The sequence below is a fragment of the Artibeus jamaicensis genome, unplaced genomic scaffold, assembly GCF_021234435.1.
Source record: "Artibeus jamaicensis isolate MK-2021 breed Jamaican fruit bat unplaced genomic scaffold, CSHL_Jam_final scaffold_369, whole genome shotgun sequence".
Lineage (NCBI taxonomy): Eukaryota > Metazoa > Chordata > Mammalia > Chiroptera > Phyllostomidae > Artibeus > Artibeus jamaicensis.
Genome location: NW_026522042.1, coordinates 13553547 through 13575531, shown reverse-complemented (window position 1 = coordinate 13575531; position 21985 = coordinate 13553547). Strand labels below are relative to the sequence as shown.

The 21985-nt window shown below is 39.0% G+C and overlaps 1 protein-coding gene across 2 annotated transcripts in view; it reads right to left on the bottom strand.

The window, feature by feature from the left end:
* ZFR (zinc finger RNA binding protein) overlaps positions 1–21985 on the bottom strand; it is an 85087-nt gene that overhangs the window by 55089 nt on the left and 8013 nt on the right. For both annotated transcript variants that reach the window (XM_037128957.2, XM_037128958.2), the window contains exon 3: positions 4062–4344. In XM_037128957.2, the coding sequence (XP_036984852.1) occupies positions 4062–4344 (283 nt within the window). The remainder of the gene's footprint in view (positions 1–4061; positions 4345–21985) is intronic.

Here is a 21985-nt window from a genome sequence, read left to right as displayed (position 1 = left end):
AACATAGAAAAACTAGGAAAAGTCCAGAAGGATCAAAGTTTACAAAACAGATCCTAAAAGTAAATGGGTTAATTTTCACAGCAAAAGAAACCATCAACAAAATGAAAAGACAACCCACTGAATGGAAGAACATACTCACCAATGATATACCTGATAAGGGGATAATACCCAAAATTCATTAAGAATGTGTAAAATTCAACACCAGCCCTGGCTGGTGTGGCTCAGTGGATTGACTGCTGGCCTGCAAACTAAAGGGTCACTGGTTCGATTCCCAGTTGGGGCACATGCCTAGGTTGTGGGCTAGGTCACTCGTTGGGAATGTGTGAGAGGCAACCACACACTGATGTTTTTCTCTCCTTCTCTTTCTCCCGCTCTCTAAAAATAAACAAAATCTTTAAAAAAATAAAATTCAACACCAAAAAAAAAACCCAATTAAAAAATGGGCAAAGGACCTGAATAAAAACTTCTCCAAGAGAACATATGGATGGCTAACAAACATATGAAAAGATGCTCGATATCATTAATTATCAGAGAAATGCAAATCAAAACCACAATCAGATATCAACTCACACCTGTAAAAATGACTATCATCAAGAAATCAACAGCTCTGGCTGGTGTAACTCAGTGGACTGAGCACAGGCTGTGAACCAAAGGGTCACCAGTTCAATTCCCACTCAGGGCATATGCCTGGGTTGCAGGCCAGGTCCCCAGTAGGGGGTCAGGTGAGAGGCAACCACACACTGATGCTTCTCCCCCTCTCTCCCTCCCTTCCCCTCTCTCTAAAAATAAATAAATAAAATCTTAAAAAAAAAAGAAAGAAAAGAAATCAACAACAAACAAGTGTTGCAGAGGATGTGGAGAAAAGGGAACTCTTGTACACTATTGGTAGGAATGCAGACTGGTGCAGCGATGGTGGAAAGCAGTATTGAGTTATCTGAAAAATTAAAAAATGGACTTCCGGCCAAGATGGAGGCATAAGTGGAAACAACACTGTGACTCTTCGCATAACCAAGTTTAAAGACAACAAAGTTTTAGTAACAAAAACTCAACCAAAACACAGAAAATTGAACTGTATGGAAGTCCAACAACAACGAACCATTCAGTCAGACCGATAAATCAGGCAGAGAAGCAAGCAGTGAGACAGACCGTGCAAACCAGGGCCCCAGCGACAGAAATTAAAGCCTGGAAGCACCAACTGGAAAAACTTTTGAGGTCGAGGTGCCAGGAGAAATTTCTGGGCTCACACAGAGTTCACCGGAGAGACTCACAGGGTCCTGGAGGGTGCACAAGCCCACACACCTGGGAACCAGCACCAGAAGGGCCCAATTTGCTTGCAGGAAGCAGCACAGGGGACCAAAATCCCAGAGAGAGCAGAACAAACACCATTGCTCCTCTCTGACCTCCCCCCTCATACAGCACCACAACCCAGCAACTGGGTCGCCCCATCCTGGTGAATACCTAAGGCTCTGCACCTCATATGTAACAGGCACGAACAGACCAAAACACTATGGCTCAAGCAGGAAAACAGCTCAAAGCCCCAGAGCCAATACTTCTAAGTGACCCAGAGATAGCCAGCCTGTCAGATGCATAGTTCAAAACACTGGTGATCAGGATGCTCACAGAACTGGTTGATTTTGGTCATAAATTAGATGAACAAATGAAGGCTAAACTAAGTGAAATGAAAGGGAATGCACAGGGAACCAATAGTGATGGGAAGGAAACTGGGACTCAAATCAATGAACCAGAAGGAAGAAAGAAACAACCAAACAGAAAAGAATGAAGAAACAAGAATTCAAAAAAATGAGAGACTTAGGAACCTCCAGGACATCTTTAAACGCTCCAACATCCGAATTATAGGGGTATCAGAAGGGGAAAAGGAACAGCCACGAGTGCAAAACTTATTTGAACAAATAATAAAGGAGAACTTCCCCATTCTGGCAAAGGAAATAGACTTCCAGAAAGTCCAGGAAGCTCAGAGAGTCCAAAGAAGTTGGACCCAAGAAGGAACACACCAAGGCACATCACAATTACATTAGCCAAGATTAAAATGAAGGAGAGAATCCTAGAACAAGAAATAAGGGGACAGTCACCTACAAAGGAGTCCCCATCAGACTGTCAGCTGATTTCTCCAAAGAGACCTTACAGGCAAGAAGGGGCTGGAAAGAAGTATTCCAAGTCATGAAAGACAAGGACCTACATCCAAGATTGCTCTATCCAGCAAACCTTTCATTTAGAATGGAAGGACAGATAAAGTGCTTCTCAGATAAGGTCAAGTTAAAGGAGTTCATCATCACCAAGCCCTTATTATATGAAATGTTGAAGGGACTTATCTAAGAAAATAAAAAAGATGAACAGTGAAAGGACAGCAAACTCACAGTTACTAACAACCACACCTAAAACAAAAGCAAACTAAAAGGACAGCTAGATCAGGAGTGGAACCATAGAAATGGAGATCACATGGAGGGTTAGCAACAGGAGAGTGGGAGGAGAAGAAGGGGGGAGGAAGGTACAAAGAATAAGTAGCATAGACGGTAGGTAGAAGAAAACAGACAGGGGGAGGGCTAGAATAGTATGGGAAATATAGAATCTAAAGAACTTGTGACACATGGACATAAACTAAAGGGGAATGGTGGGGGAGGGGGTGTGCAGGGTGGAGGGAAATGAAGTGGGGGGGAAATGAGACAACTGTAATGGCATAATCAATAAAATATATATTTTAAAAAATTAAAAAATCTATCTGCCTTGTGATCCAGTGATTCCACTTCTGGCAATATATCCAAAAAAATCAAAAACACTAATTGAAAAGAGTATATGCACCCCTATGTCAATTATTTACAATTGCCAAGATTTGGAAGCAGCACAAGTGCCCATCAATAGATGAGTGGATAAGAAAAAGCTGTGGTACGCTTATACAAGAGAATATTACTCAGCTGCAAAAAAAAAGAAAAAGAAGGAACTCTTACCTTTTGTGACCGTATGGATGGACCTGGAGAGTATTGTGCTAAGTGAAATAAGCCAGTCAGAGAAAGACAAGCTCCATGTGGAAAGATTCCACATATGATTTCACTCATTTGCGGAATCTAATGAACAAAATAAACTAACAAAATAGATGCAGACTCAGATACAGAGAAGAGAATGAAAGCTATCAGAGAAAGGTTGGGTGGAGGGCTGGGTAAAAAAAGTAAAGAGATTAAGCAAAAACAAACAAAATGTCACAGACAACAGTAGAGTAATTGCCAGTGGGAAAGAGGGGGAAAAGGGTGGGGAGTGGTAGAAGAGGGTTAAGGGAGGATAAATGGTGATAGAAGGCAACTTGGGGTGAACAACACATAATACTATATACAGACAATGTATTATAGAGATGTACACCTGAAGCCTATATAATTTTATTAAACAATGTCACCCCAATAGATTCAATAAAAATAGGTTAAAGGAAGTTAGGACCAAATTTAATTAAATAAGCACACAGTAAGTTAGTACCTTAATAAACATAATACTATAAAGATAATTAAATCTTTACATCCCCACAAGGCTGAACAAAAAGCAACTGGATAAATAAGAGTAGGATCATTTTCTGTTACATACTAAGAAAAAATATCTTGAGAGAAAGAATGTATAGGCTCCAGAAATTCCACCCTTGCTAAGTTTCAAAAAGACACTATAATTTGTTTGTCCTGTACAGCTTAGGCTCATGTTTCTCAAAATTGATTCTCAAAATATGTTCCAAGTGGACAAATAATGCCACAATACAAACTAGCGGCATTTCCCCTTGGGGTAAAATTAAAATGTTTAAACAATGTAAATTTTTCAAAATTAAAGCAAACAGATATAGTGAAATGGACTGGGGGAGATTATTCATATAAAACTGAAAGCAAGAAAACTTAATGCTTGGACTATGCCCTCCTCCTCCAATTACCTGGGAATACACATTTCCTCTCCTCTATCATTACAGGTATATTTGAAAGACCCAAGTCTGAGAAGCATTGGCTTGAACATTATATCATACACTGAGGACACTGAAGTGTGTAATTTAAGGCTATTGAAACTAATAGTTTTCTTACCTGGTAGTTTTGTGTAGTAGCTGGGGGTGGTGGTGGTGGTGCTTCTTGTTGTCTCTGGGTATAACCATAATCCGTTGCTGTGTGTGCAGTGGGGTAGCCTCCATAAGCAGCAGCTGTTGCAGCAGCTGCAACAGCTACTGGGGCAGGCCTGGCAACCGCAACTGTGGCAGCTGCTGGTGCATAGGCAGCAGTAACTGTGTGCGCAGCTACTGGAGCCTGATGGACAGTGTAGCTAGCAACTGTAGTTGGATGAGAGTAGGCTACACCCGAAGCTGGCTGCTGGCTATATTGTAGAGTAGAAGAATAAACACAATACAATTTAATTTTAAAATCTAGGAGTTAAATCAACTGAAATAAAAAGTACATTTTCAAGTAATTTAATCACAGACTAGAAAAGACCAAGCATTTATTTGAACTTAACGAACTTCCCAATCAACACCTTATGTGTCACTGTTATATAATTTTCATTCCTTAATCTCAATACATTAAATAGTCACACATTATGTTTCAGATCACAGATCATATGACAAAGCAGGGATGGCAAACTGGAATAAGAACCAATATTAGGAAGGGAAAAATTGATCAAAATTGGAATTTCAGAAAGTATTTGTTGTACATAAAGTTCTTTATTATGCTATATAGTTTTTAAAAATCTCCTCAAAGAGATGTTACGAAAAATACTGTATTTTAACTCCAATTATGGAAAACACCAAAGATAGAAACTATTACCCAGTTGACTTAAGAAATACGCCTGCTCTATGTAGAGCAGTGGTTCTCAGCTAGGGGCGACTATGTACCCACACCCCCTCCCCGGCACATTTGGCCATGTGTAGATAGATATTTTTGATGATGGTCAAACTGCGGAGAAGGTGGTTGATGTGTGCTACTGACATCTAGTGGGTAGAGGCTTGTGATTGCTGTTACTTATCCCACAAAACGCAGGATAGCTACTCACAAGAAAGAATTATGCAAAGAATGTCAACATTGCTGAGGCTCAGAAATCCTGCTCTAGGGTACAAAATCTGCAATGCAAGCTCTATTATTTTGGATAAATTCTCTAGATTAGAGGCAGAATTTCATTCTATACACTTGTTTTTCTCTTTAAAATGCAGATGTTGCAAAAGGAGACCTAAGACAGATGTTTCGCAATCATAACCATTTAAACCTCAAAGGGACAAAAAGTTTCCAAAACTGAAAATCAAAAAATTTGCAGCCAATTAACTTTTAAATTGAGAGCCTATGTCACATAAAACCAAGGCCTAAAAATGTTGGCATAGGAATAAGTTTGTTGTTCTATGATCTCTAAATAAGATACACACATATTATGTGCTAAAGGTATATTACCAAGACAGATATGCCTTCTAAAAAAAAAGAGAGAGAGCTCCAACAGTTATTTAGCTGACAGGGGCTAGATGATTATAAGTTTTAATAAGTCAACAGTTAAGAATAGCTAAGGAAAAAAACACATAATCTGAAGCTGCACTAATCAACTGGAGTGTCTGATTCAGGGGTTACAGTAAAGGACAGTCTTCACTGGTGTGCACACTACCATAGAAATATAGCATAGACTTAAACTTTGAGGCCTTCATATTTTTAACTGTACTATGGAAATCACTGGTAATTAGGAATTATTCAAAGGGAACCAATATGAAGCTTATAAGTATGAGTATTATTTCATATAAAAAGTGGAGGACCTACAGACATTCAGTCTAGAAAGGGCGACTGAGGAAGATAGCTGCCTTCTAACAGAACAGACTTACTCCATGCTGCTCCAGAGAACAGAACTAGAATCAACAGATGGAGGAAGGGTGGTAGAATTCAGCCCAATATGAAAAAGGAAAAAAAACAAAACAAAACAGAACAGAGTCCAAAGAAACTCATATAATTTCTATTTGGATGAGATTTCCTACATTGTGATACTAAAATCAGCGAACACTTTCCACATGTATGCCAATTCTACGACAGGAAAAGGGAAGTTAACATTGGAATAATGGGAAACTGGTTTGGGATTGACATTTTCTATGGGTAATTCTACATCCTTAAGAAACAATGCCAATAACATATTTTACTTCTTCCAAGTTCTTAAAACTAATACACACACACGCACACACACATATAAGATTTAGAATATAAATAATCGGTTCTGTAAAACTTGTATTTTGCATTTATTGGTAAGATTTCACACAATCCAAACTACACTGCATACTCAGAAGGGGTTTTAGTTATGTAAAAATTCAGATAGTCTTGGATTCCTATACTGTTTCCATTCATCCATCCCACCACTCTTTATCAAATATCTGTTCACATTTCTTTCTCCCCCAAATTTGTTCTGTTGAACAAAAGGCAGAGTAGGAATAAAATAGTAATGTCCAGTCAACTAGCAGGTAATGTGACTTTTTCTAAGAGTCCATGTGACTCGAGATGGGCTGACTATATACTCCAGTTTATGCTCACCTTCCCAGTATAATTATTAATAGCACTTTCTTTCACTCTCCTGTGTTTCAGTGTGAACAATAAATTTTATAGTCACCCTTCCAAGAAACCATAAAAAAGATGCCAGTGCATTCAGCAATTACTATATACATCCCTAGGGCTGTTTATACTAATTCTGCTCTGTATAACCCGGTCCCTACCTATCATCTGGGCTGACATATGCTTCAACAAAAGCATTGTAAACAAATAATGATCCAGTCCTATTTCCCAGGGGGTTAAAACCAGGGTAGCTGACTACTTGCTACTCAGAATAAAGATTCTCTGGGTTGTTGTCATAGACCTAACTGGGAATTTCTCTCCCAGTTTCAAATATCCTTAGAAAAACTGTCCTTCATGTGAGGTTAGATGACCAAATTAGACAATGCCAATTCAATTCAATATCCAGTGGTTAAATCTAAATAAGTAAGTTAATTTTATAAAATCCAGGTCAAATAAAGTCCAAATTCATTTAAGTAAAATTTTTCTAAGTGGAAACAGTTGAAATCAAGGTTTCTGCCTACTTTTTGGTGTTAAAATAGAAGCTGTTAAATTATATCCCTTCATAAAATGTAACACTGTCTTTAAGTTATCTCTTAAATAAAGCAGGATATAAATACCATTAATTAATTAATTAATTAAGATGGGCGAAAGAGAGGGAGAGAAACACTGATCAGCTCCCTCTTGCACGCACCCTGACCAGTGAAAAAACCTGTAATCTACGTATATGTCCCAACCAGGAATTGAACTGGCGACCTTTTCCTTTGAGGGACAATGCTCAGCCAACTGAGCCATACAAGTCAGGGTCAAATAACAAAAATCTTGTGCCATAAAATACGTTTGCAAAATGAGAAGACTTTCATTCACTAAGCATCCAGTGGAGAAGAAGCTTCTATTTGGATAATATCATTTGTGAATAAATTAAATCTAATTAGTCTCAGTTTTTAACTGGGAAAAACTGAGTAATAAATGATGAAACAAACATATAAAAATGGCTCAAAAAAGAAATAACTGAAGAATCAGACATAATAATGGAAGGATAATTCCCCTGGAAGGAAAAAGAAGAAAATGTTTAGAGAATTATTAATATTAAAGAGTAAAAACACTAAATTTATACTTAACCTGAAGGTTAAGTACACCTGCTTACCAAAAAGTGACTCCAGCCAGAAGACTAACCAAAACAGCCAACCAAATTACCACAAACTTAAAGAAAGTCTACTATAAACTGCAAAAAAAAAATCAAAAAACAAACCAAACCCATACACACACAACCCAAGAATAACCCTGTGGGAATCAAATATGTCAAGGCAACAGACAGGAATTCAAACTCTAATGTGTATTCATAAAATATGAACTTTATACTAGTCAGAAAAATCAAGTTGAGGAATACATACAAGATAAAGATATGAAAACTGTAACAGAGAATAAACCTAAGAAGTCCAATATTCAACTAGAAGAAATTCTAGAGAGAAAAGAAAAAAGCGGATGAAAATTAAGGAATAAAATTTCCTACTCTTAAAGGGAGGCACATATTTTCAAATTCAAAGGGCCTGCAGAGTGCAAAGCAGAATGAAAGAACCACACCTAGAGATACACATACAGCATTTCACAACATCTCACATACACATACACAAACCCTTCAAGTCCCCAGAGAGAAGAAAAACAGGTCACCTACACACAAGAAAATGTTAATCAGACTCTTACTGAAAACACTAGTAGTTAGAAGACAATACAATGTCTTGAAAATTCAAGAGAAAATTATTATTAATATAGAATTCGGTACCATACCCAGATAAACTATTAATGAAGAACATAAATTTTTCTTGACATTCAAGGTCTGAAGAAGCTTATTTCGTACATACATTTTCTTAGAATGTTACATGACAATGTATTTCAACAATAACAAAAAAATCAATCAATCAAGAAATTGTGGGATCCTGCAAACATGTATCCAAAGCCAGGAGTGAGATAAAAGCCCAGCTCAGCATCTGTGTAACAGTCCCAGAGAGGCAATCAGCTTACACTGGAATCAAGGGAAGGACAAAGAACATGTTCAGGAAAAGAGGACTGTACAACAGACAGTAAGAGTAGGAGCCTAGAAATATTTTAAAGATAATAAAGGCACCAACAAGATTTGAAAGGAAAAAAGGTAATGAAAGACTTCAGGAAATATCGAACTGCACAAGGTATGATCCTGCTAAAAGACACCATAGTTGAAAAATCAGTAAGGTGTAAAAAGGGGAAAAATTCTTTTTAATTTGAGCCTAGAAAGAGTCTTCTATTAAGCAGTACCGGGTTGTAAAAATGAAACACATTAGGAATTACAATCATAGGACAGTACTTGGCTCACAGTAAATACTACTTACACAGTCATAATAATGAAAAATTTAGCTTTAAAGTTTTAGAATCAACCTAAATCACAGAAGGTAAACTATGATTATAGAACATCATGTAAATGGTACCGCAAGTAAAACTGTAGCTAGCTACGTTGGGGGTGGGATGGACAAAGCAGTCAAATAAAGCAAAATAGTTTCAAGATTCTTTTCCTAAAATGGAACTAGAATGGAGTGAATTGTTTATAGTAACAAAAACAGCTGTTATCGCTGACTTTGGGAGGAGAAACAGGAAGCAACACAGGGTATGTACAATTCCTAACTATGATTGTAGAAAATCAAAATATTATATAAAGCTGACAAATCAAGATAGAGAAAAGCATATTATTTTGTGAAATAAAACCAGAATGCATAAAAGGTGGGGGTCTCTGGGAAGCAGAATTGGGGGACAGGGAGAAGGAAAATAAGAAAATGTTTTCATTATAAGCCTTTCTGTACTACTTTATTTGTAATTGTATGATTTATTCTGGTGGGAAAAAAGCATAAAGGTATCGGAATAGAATTCTTAAACTGGCAACTTGCATGACTAACAAACAAACTTCAAATTTAAACACTACTTTCTAGTTATTTTTTTCTTTTTTAATATATTTTGTTATTACAATTGTCCCAGTTCCCCCTTCATTCCCCTCCACCCTGCACACCATCTCCCTCCCACATTCCCCCCCTTTAGTTCATGTCCATGTGTCTTAAGTTCTTTAGCTTTTACATTTCCCAAACTATTCTTGCCCTCCCCGTCTATCTTCTGCCTGCCATCTATGCTACTTATTCTCTGTGCCTTCCCCCCCACTCCTCCTCCCATTCCTGTTGCTAACCCTCCATGTGATCTTCATTTCTATGGTCCTGTTCCTGTTCTAGTTGTTTCCTTAGTTTGTTTTTATTTTAGGTGTGGTTATTAGTGAGTTTGCTATCCTTTTAGTATACATGTTTTTTAATCTTCTTTTTCTAAGTCCCTTTAACATTTCATAAAATAAGGGCTCAGTGATGATGAACTCTCTCAACTTGACCTTAACTGAGAAGCACTTTATCTGTCCTTCCACTCTAAATGAAAGGTTTGCTGGATAGAGCAATCTTGGATGTAGGTCCTTGTCTTTCATGACTTGGAATACTTCCTTTCAGCCCCTTCTTGCCTGTAAGGTCTCTTTGGAGAAATCAGCTGACAGTCTGATGATGGGAACTGATTTGTAGGTGATTGTCCCCTTATTTCTCACTTCTTCTAGGATTCTCTCCTTCATTTTAATCTTGGCTAATGTAATGATGATGTGCTTTGGTGTGTTCCTTCTTGGGTCCAACTTCTTTGGACTCTCTGAGCTTCCTGGACTTTCTGGAAGTCTATTTCCTTTGCCAGAATGGGGAAGTTCTCCTTTATTATTTGTTCAAATAAGTTTTGCACTCATGGCTGTTCCTCTTCCCCTTCTGATACCCCTATAATTCGGATGTTGGAACGTTTAAAGATGTCCTGGAGGTTCCTAAGTCTCTCATTTTTTTGAATTCTTGTTTCTTCATTCTTTTCTGTTTGGTTGTTTCTTTCTTCCTTCTGGTTCATTGATTTGAGTCCCAGTTTCCTTCCCATCACTATTGGTTCCCTGTGCATTCCCTTTCATTTCACTTAGTTTAGCCTTCATTTGTTCATCTAATTTGTGACCAAAATCAACCAGTTCTGTGAGCATCCTGATCACCAGTGTTTTGAACTATGCATCTGACAGGCTGGCTATCTCTGGGTCACTTAGAAGTATTGGGTCTGGGGCTTTGAGCTGTTTTCCTGCTTGAGCCATAGTGTTTTGGTCTGTTCGTGCCTGTTACATATGAGGTGCAGACCCTTAGGTGTTCACCAGGGTGGGGCGACCAAGTTGCCGGGTTGTGATGCTGTATGTGGGGGTGGGGTCCGAGAGGGGGAAAAAATGACACTCTGCTCCACTCTCGTTGTACTTCAGTCCCTTCCGCCACTTCCCCCAAGCAAACTGGGCCTTTCTGGTGCTGATTCCCATGTGGGTGAGCCTGTATGCGTTCTAGGACCCTGTGTGTTTCTCCAACAAACTTTCCTGTGAGGGTGGGAGCCTCTCCCTGCACCTCAACCCCCACAAGTGTTTTCAATCCGTGTTTTGAGGCTTTATTTCCAGGCGCTGGGACCCTGGGTTGCTTGATCTGTCTCGCTCCCCAGTTATCTGTGTGCAAATGTGGGACTGCTGCCTGATCAGCCAGCCACCTTGCGCACAGTGCCCGCACTTCTCAATCGCCACCTCACTGGGTCTGCCCGTTGCCACCCCATGCCCAGGGTCTGCCCGGTGCCACCTTGCATGCCCAGTGTCACTGCTTCCTGTGCTTCGATCCCTCTCCACTTGTCCACCCAACTTCACTGCGCCCACTGGTCTGGATGAATGTGTCTATTTTAACTCCTTGGTAGTCGGACTTCCATACAGTTCAATTTTCTTTCAGTTTTGGTTGTTACTTTGTTTCTGAATTGTTGTTGTCCTTATTTTGGTTGTTCGAGGAGGCACAGTGTGTCTACCAATACCTCCATCTTGGCCGGAAGTCCTCTACTTTCTAGTTATTCCAACTTGACTCTAACTTCCACATTTCTGGCCTCAACCCTAACCTATCATCCCACTCTGGACCCATTTTTTAATGCTTTCAAATTCCATTACCATGATCTGGCCTTACATTATACTAAATTCACAGTCACTACTGAAATTACAATAATGTGTACAAATAGTTTATCCACAGAAGTGGTCTCTGGTAACAGGAACACTTTTCTACACTACAGTGGTTCTCAAACTGTGATCCAAAGACTGCTAAGGATCCCTAAGACCCTTACAGAGGTCCAAGAGGTTCTCTTTTTCAATTACAGATTGCCTTCACATTTTTTATTCCAAATAATTTATTACAACAGACTGAATTCAGAAGCAAATTTGAGAACCCAACCATCATAACTAGGACATTAAATAGATTTGTAAAAATAAAAAACAATGCCTCTCATCTCACTATTTTGGGGGAGGTAGGAATGTAGGTTTTTTTCATAGTACTTTTGGTTAGCATATAGTGATTTATTATTATTTAAAAATGACCTGATAATATTATTTTTTGAATTTGTTACAGTGACTATAGAACCCATATAAACAAAAATTCTTTGGGGTCTTCAACAATTAGAAGTGTAAACGTGTCCTAAAACCTAAAAGTTCTGCCACTTCATGATATAGAAAATTCACAGAGCAGTCACCTTTCATTTTCCTGCTTTTTAATAATTATCTTTAAGCAAAATGGCCCCTGCCAACCAACAGGGAAACAGTGTTAGTTCTCAGGGAAAAGGAGCGAAAGGAGCAGTACATGAGTGACCAGGGCCCCAAGTCTGTTACCTACGGCTGTAACATCCTTATCCAGGGCTCCAGATCTCCCAGTTTACCCATTGCGCTGCTGCATAAATACTTTCTGTTAGCAGATACATGAAAGGCATTGGAAAGCAATGCCTAAAACTTTGGGACTCACACAAGAAACCACCACATAGGGTGAAAGGCTAAAAGACCCACAGGACAGAATAGAAAGTTGTAACTTATCTAATTAGAGTAGCAAATGAAGATAAAGAAGGGCAAAGAAGAAACATCTAAAAAAGAATGCCTGAGATTTCCAGAATAAAAGATAAAACTCCTCAGATTCAGAAGCTCTAACAAACTCCAAACAGTAATAAATTAAAATGAATTCTCACCAAGATGCATCTAAGTAAAAGAGAAGCACTTCTAAGCAGCCTGGGTGGCAGGGAGAACATCCTAGAGACTTAAATGATGGTTTCCCAAGAATGAGGAGAGTGAATTAAAGACATTTTAAGATTAGAAAAAAAAAAGTGTTACTAGTAGACCCACATTAAAGGACATTCTCAAAGATTTACTTAAGGAAAAATGAAAATGACCTCAGAATGAATGAATGTTAAGTTTAAAAAAAAAGTGGTAAATGTGAAGGTAAATTTCAAGAATCACTGAATACATAAAACAATAATAACTGTTCAACAACGACTGGTTGTGGGGTTAAAAAATGTAAAATGTACAACAGTGCAAAAATCAGGAGGCAATTTAACAAGGGCAAAGAATTTTAAGTCCTTCTGTTGTTTAGGAGAGTAAAGATAATAATTAACTTGAGATTAAGTGAAAGATTCATGCTAAACTTTTAGAGGAACCCCAAGGGACAGAGGTAGAATGATTAATTTCTGACCTTATAAAAGAAATGAGAGGGAGAGCTGACTTCCACCAAGATGGAGGCGTGGGTGGAAACACTGTGCCTTCTCACACAACCACATTTAAAAACAACTGTAGCTCAGTGGATTGAATGCAGGTCTGCAAACCAGATGATCTCGGTTCAATTCCCAGTTAGGGTACATGCCTGGGTTGCAAGCCAGTTCCCTACAGGCCAGTTCCCAGCAGGGGACGTACTAGAGGCAACCATACACTGATGTTTCTTTCTCTCTCTCCTTCCCCTCTAAAGATTAATTAATTAATTAATTAATTAATTAATTAATTTTAAAAAATAAAAACAAAGTTTTAGCAACAAAAACGCAGCCAAACCACAGAAAATTGAATTATACGGAAGTCTGACAACAACGAATCTTTCAGCCAGACCGGTAAGAGGGGCGAAGCCAGCAGCAGAGAGGGGTCGGGCAGGAAAGACCCACTGGACCGACCCAGGCAAGCGACCCAGGCGCTCACACAGCCGTGGGCGGATCCCAGGTGTGGAGTAGCAGCAGGCAGACCCACTGAGGGCGCAAGGCAGCAGGCTGACTGCAGTCACACATTCATGCACAGATAAACCAGTGAAGGAGCTAGCAATGAAACATACCACGCAGGCCCCAGTGCCTGGAAGCAGCAGAGGGGACCACCATTGCCCCCCTTTCACCCCCCCCACATAAGTGTCACAAACCAGTGACCTGGGTGGCCCCGCCCTGGTGAACACCTAAGGCTCTGCACCTCATTCGTAACACACTCAAACAGAGCAAAACATTATGGCTCAAGAAGAATTCAAAAATATATAGCCCCCCCCACCAAAGAAGAATAATTCAAAGCCCCAGAGCCCAGAAATCTAAACGACAAAGACATAGCCAAACTTTCAGGTGCACAGTTCAAAACACTGGTGATCAGGATGCTCACAGAACTGGTTCATTTTAGTCAAAAATTAGAAGAACATATGAAGGCTAAACTAAGTGAAATGAAGGGAAATGCACAGGAAACCAATAGTGATGAAAAGGAAACTGGGACTCAAATCAATGGAGTGGACCAGAAGGAAGGAAAAAATGGCCAAACAGGAAAATATGAAGAAACAAGAATTCAAAAAAATGAGGAGAGGCTTAGGAACCTTCAGGACATCTTTAAATGTTCTAACATCTGAATTATAGGGGTATCAGAAGGGGAAGAGGAACAGCCACGAGTGGAAAACTTATTTGAACAAATAATAAACAAGAACTTCCCCAATCTGGTAAAGGAAATAGACTTCCAGGAAATCCAGGAAGCTCAGAGAGACCCAAAGAAGTTGGACCCAAGAAGGAACACACCAAGGCACATCATCATTACATTAGCCAAGATTCAAATGAAGGAGAGAATCCTAGAAGCAGCAAGAGATAAGGGGACAGTCACCTACAAAGCAGTTCCCATCGGACTGTCAGCACATTTCTCCAAAGAGACCTTACAGGCAAGAAGGGGCTGGAAAGAAGTATTCCAAGTTATGAAATCCAAAGACCTACAACCAAAATTACTCTATCCAGCAAACCTTTCATTTAGAATGGAAGGACAGATAAAGTGCTTCTCAGATAAGGTCAAATTCAAGGAGTTCATCATTACCAAGCCCTTATTATATAAAATGTTAAAGGGACTTACCTAAGAACAAGAAGATAAAAAAGATGAACAGTGAAAGGACAGCAAACTCACAGTTATTAAGAACCACACCCAAAACAAAAGCAAACTAAGAGGACAGCTAGATCAGGAGCAAATCACAGAAATGGAGATCTCATGGAGGGTTAGCAACAGGGGTGGGAGAAGGAGAAGGGGGGAGAAGGTACAGAGAATAAGCATAGATGGTAGGTAGAAAATAGATAGAGGGAAGGGCAAGAATAGTAGGAGAAATATAGAATCTAAAGGACTTGAGACACATGGTCATAAACTAAAGGGGGGAAGGGGAGGTGTCCAGGGTGGAGAGGAATGAAGGGGGAGAAATAGAACAACTGTAATGGCATAATCAATAAAATATATTTTAAAAATTAATTTAAAAAAGAAATGAGGGGGAAAATTCTGATCAAAAAAATGTGGATAGGTTCTGTCACTTACATTACATTAGACGTACTTTTTCCCCTTGGAAAACATACAGCGTGTGCATTTGTTACAATGTTGGGTAAAGATAATAAAGAAAATATTTTCTTTTTTGCGGCATACAAAACATAATCCAACTTTTCCATTAGTCCAAATTAATGCTCCACATTGTTGGGCTTTTCTAGTTCAAATTATGCCACTTTATGTACCTACATTACTAATAGATTTACTTCTGCAGATTTAATATTTTATGATGGTAAAAAGATGCAAAATTAAACTACCTCATAGAATCATCCCAAAGACAAACCAGCTTTAACTATTCCTTATACTTGATATTATAATGCCATGTTCTTACCTTTATAAAACTATTAAAACAATAACTTTATCATTGTACAATTTTAGAAATTTAAATTCAAGATCCATTTCTTAAAACTGAAACACAATAATCACCCTGGCTAGTGCAGCGTGGTGGATTAAGCGTCAGCCTGAGAACCGAAAGGTTGCTGGTTCTATTTCCAGTCAAGGCACATGCCCAGGTTGAAGGCCAGGTCCCTAGTTGGGAATGTACAAGAGGCAACTAGTCAATGTGTCTCTTGCACATAGATGTTTCTCTTCCTCTGTTTCTCCCTCCCTCCCTTCCCTTTCTCTAAAAATAAATTTTAAAAACCTTAAAAAAAAAACCAACACAATAACCAATCCTACATTTTCTCCAACTAACAGACTAGTAGACTGCAGGGAAGAGGGATTGTTAAATATATAAAAACTGCTTTTAGAGGCATACCTCATTTTATTGTGCTTTTGCTTTATTGCACTCCACAGAGGTTTCGTTGTTTTTGTTTTTTTTAATTGAAGCCCCTCCACCAACCAAAATGACTAAAATTCATTTTATTGCAATACTGACTTTATTGCTGTGGACTGGAATATCTCCAAAATATACCTGCAGTTTTCTTAGGATTTTTTAACTCTTAATATACCAGGAAAAATAGTCATTACCATTTACCATCTGGGTCCTCTGCACCTTTCACATTTCTTTGTAATTTTTTTTTTTTTTTTAGAGAGAGAGGAGAAGGGAAAGTGAGGAAAAGAAACATTGATGTGTGAGAAGTATCAATCAGTTGCCCCTTGTATGCCCGCACAAGGGCATGTCCTGATTGGGAATCTAACCAAGCACATTTTGGTCTGCAGGAGGACACCCAACCAAGCTACACAGGTCAGGGAAACTTTTACACTGTTTTGTATAGTTTTGAAGCCATCTGACAAGAATGAGGGATAATGAAAAATAACCATTAGAAATTTTAAATAAGTATAGTAAACCCCAATTTTTATTTTTCTGGTTTTTGTCCACATTGTCCTGTTTTTACAGGTATACACAGAAAATGAACCATGTTTCTCTAAGCGTAACTGCTCATCAAATTTAATGCACAAACTGGGAACATGTCCATCTCATAAATACTGATTCCAGATTTCAAATTTATCTCTAATGAATTCTAACTCATTATTACTTCTGCTTTTTCTTTCTGTACTTCAACTGTCAAAATGCAATGCTTCATTTTTGAAACATCTGATGGCTCGTATTTTATCTTCTTTGCTCCATAATTGTAAAAGATTTTCAGTTTGAGGTTTGAAATGAGTAATAAATCTTTTCATTTCTAAATCATCTATATCCTTCCAACTACCTTTGTATATACACTTGCCTTCAGCATTTGTCCACTAATCAATCGTATCAAATAAATTTTGGTGCACAAACATCACAGAATATGAAAATTCTGCCACACTTTTAGCGATACGGAATGTCTGAACTTTGTCAGACTATTATAATGAAGTCCTTCCTACTAAATAGATGAGAATAGCTTATTTCCTTTTTTATCTTTAAAAACATATTAACTCACTGATAAGTTTGAAAAAATTAATCTAGGACATTGTATATGAAGATTCTTAGTATGAGACTTTGCTCTAACAATTTCATCATCATCATTAGTCTAAAGTAGCACTGCATTTTGCATTCATCCTATTGTCAAACATCTTCCTGTGTTAACTTTCTTTTATTAGCTAGTGTAAAGAGACACTGAACAATTCTGAATAGTTAGCTGTGTTGAAGTTAAACTAAAAGCCAACTATAAAGGAGGCGTCTCTACTTTCTTTCATTCCTCCTTGAAAGACGATTCAGTACTTCGGGCAATGCAATATCCTCTAGAGATTTCACTATTGTACCATCCCCTTCTAGGTGATTCTAACATTCTTCCATTCTCCTATTAAGTTTTTTTAAGCATCTTTGGAAATAAATGAGTAAAAAGAAATAATTCCTACGACAATAAAATAGCAAAATGCTTCAAGACATAAAAAAAATAAGATCACTAATAAGATCCCATACTATAAATCTAAGACCTTATAAAAATACCAGTGGCTCCATAGGGTAATTGCAGGGTAAAATAAATATTCAATTTTTTAAAACAAACTGGTTCTGTTGAAACCTCTAAGAAAAATAAGGCCATGAAATATCAATCCTTGTAACTATTTATAAACAGAACTGCTCAAAAAAGAAACTCACAAATGACTGGGTACAATAAAAGCTGATAGATACCATAGGTTGATTAAACCGAAGTGCCCTATAACCTTTTATATTCAAGAAAAACACATCCTTTATGATTTCTCAAACATATTAACATTTCCTCAGGGAAAGGTATGAATATTCACACTAAGATTTTTTAAAAAGAACTAAAAATAGCCTCCCGCATGGACAACAGTATGGTAATTGCAGGGGAAGGGTGGTGAGGAGAGGTAAAGAGGGTATGGGGGGATAAATGATGATGGAAAACTAATATAAATAAGTGAAAATAGCTTCCTGACACTTCGGGTGAGTTTTTACTATCAAGTTTTTTACAAACTAAGTATTTTCTGAAGTTTTTGTATTTCATAAATATGGGTAAGGGATTATAAACATGTAAAAAAATATCCTGGAGTCCTCTAAATATAAAACTAGGATAATCAGATATTCTGAAAATAGTAGATAGCAAGTGAAAATTTTTAAGCAGAAGAGTGCTGCTGATTTACATTTTATAATGACCATTCTGCTTATAGTAAAAACATGGTTTGAGTAGGACTTGGGGAGTGAGAGAAGCTATAAAGCCATCTTCATAAATCACAGCATTCTTGCTCTCATTTATATGGTTATTCTTTAAAAGACTTTGGTTTTTTCCCCCAGGAAACACAAATGCAGATGAGTCTGGTGCTGTAAGAGGGCCCAGGTGCCCTGGAATGGGAAGACAGAGCAGCAGCAGCATCTGGGGCTGAAGTCATGTCCAAGGTCAGGGTCTGGGTTGAGGCTATGCTGCTCCTGGAGACAAGGCCAAGGAATAGATTCCTGTCACCAAGCTGGTCCACCTGGCCAAGGATATGAAAATCAAGTTCCTGGAGGAGATCTATCTCTTTTCTCTGCCTATCAAGGAATCTGAGATCATTGACTTTTTCATGGGGGCAGCCCTCATGGACAAGGTTTTGAAGATTATGCCCCTGCCAAAGCAGACACATGAAGGCCAGAAACCTGGTTCAAGGCATTTGTCACCACTGGGGACTAAAATGGACATATTTGCCTGGGTGTTAAGGGCTCAAAGGAAGTAGCCACTGTGACCCATGGGGCTATCATCCTGATGAAGCTCTTTATTGTCCCTGTGCTGCGAGGCTTTGGGGGGAACAAGACCAAGCCCCACCAGGTGCTGTGGCTCTGTGCTGTTAAGCTTCATCCCTGCCCCCAAGGGCACTAGCATCATCTCTGCCCCTCTGTCCAAGAAGCTGCTGTTGATGGCTGGTTATCAATGACTGCTGTATCTCAGGCAAGGGCTGCAATTCCACACTGGGCAACTTGACCAAGGCCACCTCTGATGCCATCTCTAAACCTACAGCTATCTCACCCCCAACCTCTGGAAACAGACTCTGTTCCTCAAGTCTCCCTATCAGGAACTCACTGCCCATCCTGTAAAGATTCACACCAGAGTTTCTGTGCAGAAGACCAGGCTCCAGCTGTGGCTACCACATAATTTTATACGAGAAAAATAATTAACCTTGTTTTAAAAAAAAAGACTTTCTCATCATTTTTCCTAGAAAAGTGTCAGATTTCTTCAACTCTCTTCAACTCTCATTTCTTCAACTCTTTTCAGTTCTTTGCCCATTTTATGCTGACTACTATAATAATGTGATACATTTAATCAGTACACACACCAGTGCCCCCTTATCCTGTTTTGCCTCTGTGGTCTCAGTTACCACCAGTCAATGACAATCCAAAAACATTGAGTGAAAAATTCCAAAAATAAGTAACTCATGTTTTAAATTGAACACCATTTGGAGTAGAGTGAGGAAATTTCAAGCAGTCCGGTTCTGTCCCACCCAGAATGTGAATCATCCCTTTGTCCAACATTTACACTGTATATGCTACCTACCTGTTAGTCACTTACTAGCTATGTCAGCTATGAGACCAAATGTTGTGGTGTCACAGTGTGTTCAAGCAACCTTTATTTTACCTAATAATGGCCCCAAAGTGCAAGAGTACTGATGCTGGCAAAGTGGATGCCAAAGAGAAGCCATAAACTGCTTTAAGTGAAAAGGTGGAAGTTCGTGACTTACTTAGAAAGAAAAATCATATGTTGAGGTTGCTAAGATCTTGAGTATGAATGAATTTATCTGTGAAATTGTGAAGGAAAAAGGGAATTTGTGCTACTTTTGGTGCTGCACCTCAAACTGCAAAAGTTACAGCCACAGTGCATCGTAAGTGTTCAGTTGAGATGGAAAAAGGCATTTGTGGGTAAAGACATGAACAGATAATGTGTTGTGACCAAAAGCAGTGTGCTGTGCCAAAAAGCTGAGTCTACCAGAAGTCCCTCCTTATCCACATGGAATACATTCCAAGTCCCCCAGTGGATGCCTGAAACCATGGATAGTACTGAACCCTATATATATTTTTCCTCTACATACCTATGATAAAGCTTTACAAATTAGTCACAGTAAGAGAGTAACAGTTCTATAAATTAGGCAGAGATTAATAATAATAATAATAATGATGATGATGATGAATAGTAAATAGAATATTGATAACAAAATAAAGGTTACTTGGGACTTTCGCCAAGATGGAAGCATAGGTGGAGACGTCGTGGTTTCTCACACAACCGAGTTTAGAGACAATAAAATATTAGCAACAGAAAAGTCAGCCAGAACACAGAAAATTGAATTTTTCAGAAGTCTGATAACAACAAATTCTTCAGCTTGACCGGTAAGGGGCGAAGCCAGCAGCTGGCGGAGCGGGGTTGCACAGGAAAACTCAGTCAGAGAGACTCAGGCGCACGGACCCCAGGCGTGGGGTTACAACTGGCAGATCCAGTGAGCGACCCAGTGAGTGATCAGCGGACCCAGGGAAGATGCAGGGCAGCGGGTTGACTGTGGTCCTGCATTCGTGCGCAGATAGACCAGCGAGGGAGTGGGCGGTGAGACTGGACCAAGCAGGCCCCAGTGGCGAGAGGCAGCAGAGGGGGCCGCCATTTCCCTGCTCTGACCCCGCCCCCACATACAATGTCACAACCCAACGACCCCTGCCCTGGTGGCCCCTCCCCGCACCTAAGGCTCCGCTCCTCATATTTAAGGGGCGCGAACATATCAAAAATGGCTTAGGAAGATCTCAAAGCCCCAGAGCCCATAACTCTAAGCGACAAAGACATAGCCAAACTTTCAGATGCACAGTTCAAAACACTGGTGATCAAGATGCTCACAGAACTGGTTCATTTTAGCCACAAATTAGAGGAACATGTGAAGGCTAAACTAATTGAAATGAAGGGAAATGCACAGGAAACCAATAGTGATGAAAAGGAAACTGGGACTCAAATCAAGGGAGTGAACCAGCAGGAAGAAAATAATGGCCAAACAGGAAAATATGAAGAAACAAGAATTCAAAAAAATGAGGAGAGACTTAGGAACCTCCAGGACATCTTTAAACGCTCCAACATCCAAATTATAGGGGTACCAGAAGGGGGAAAGGAACAGCCACCAGTGGAAAACTTATTTGAACAAATAATAAACAAGAACTTCCCCAATCTGGCAAAGGAAATAGACTTCCAGAAAATCCAGGAAGCTCAGAGTCCCAAAGAAGTTGGACCCAAGAAGGAACACACCAAGGCACATCATCATTACATTAGCCAAGATTCAAATGAAGGAGAGAATCCTAGAAGCAGCAAGAGATAAGGGGACAGTCACCTACAAAGCAGTTCCCATCGGACTGTCAGCACATTTCTCCAAAGAGACCTTACAGGCAAGAAGGGGCTGGAAAGAAGTATTCCAAGTTGTGAAATCCAAAGACCTACAACCAAAATTACTCTATCCAGCAAACCTTTCATTTAGAATGGAAGGACAGATAAAGTGCTTCTCAGATAAGATCAAATTCAAGGAGTTCATCATTACAAGCCCTTATTATATGAAATGTTAAAGGGACTTACCTAAGAAAAAGATAAAAAAGATGAACAGTGAAAGGACAGCAAACTCACAGTTATTAAGAACCACACCTAAAACAAAAGCAAACTAAGAGGACAGCTAGATCAGGAGCGGAAACATATAAATGAAGATCTCATGGAGGGTTAGTAACAGGGGAGTGGAAGGAGGAGAAGAGGGGAGAAGGTACAGAAAATAAGTAGCATAGACGGTAGGTAGAAAATAGATGGGGAAGGGCAAGATTAGTATGGGAAATATAGAATCTAAAGAACTTGAGACACATGGTCATAAACTAAAGGGGGGAATGGTGGGGGCCAGA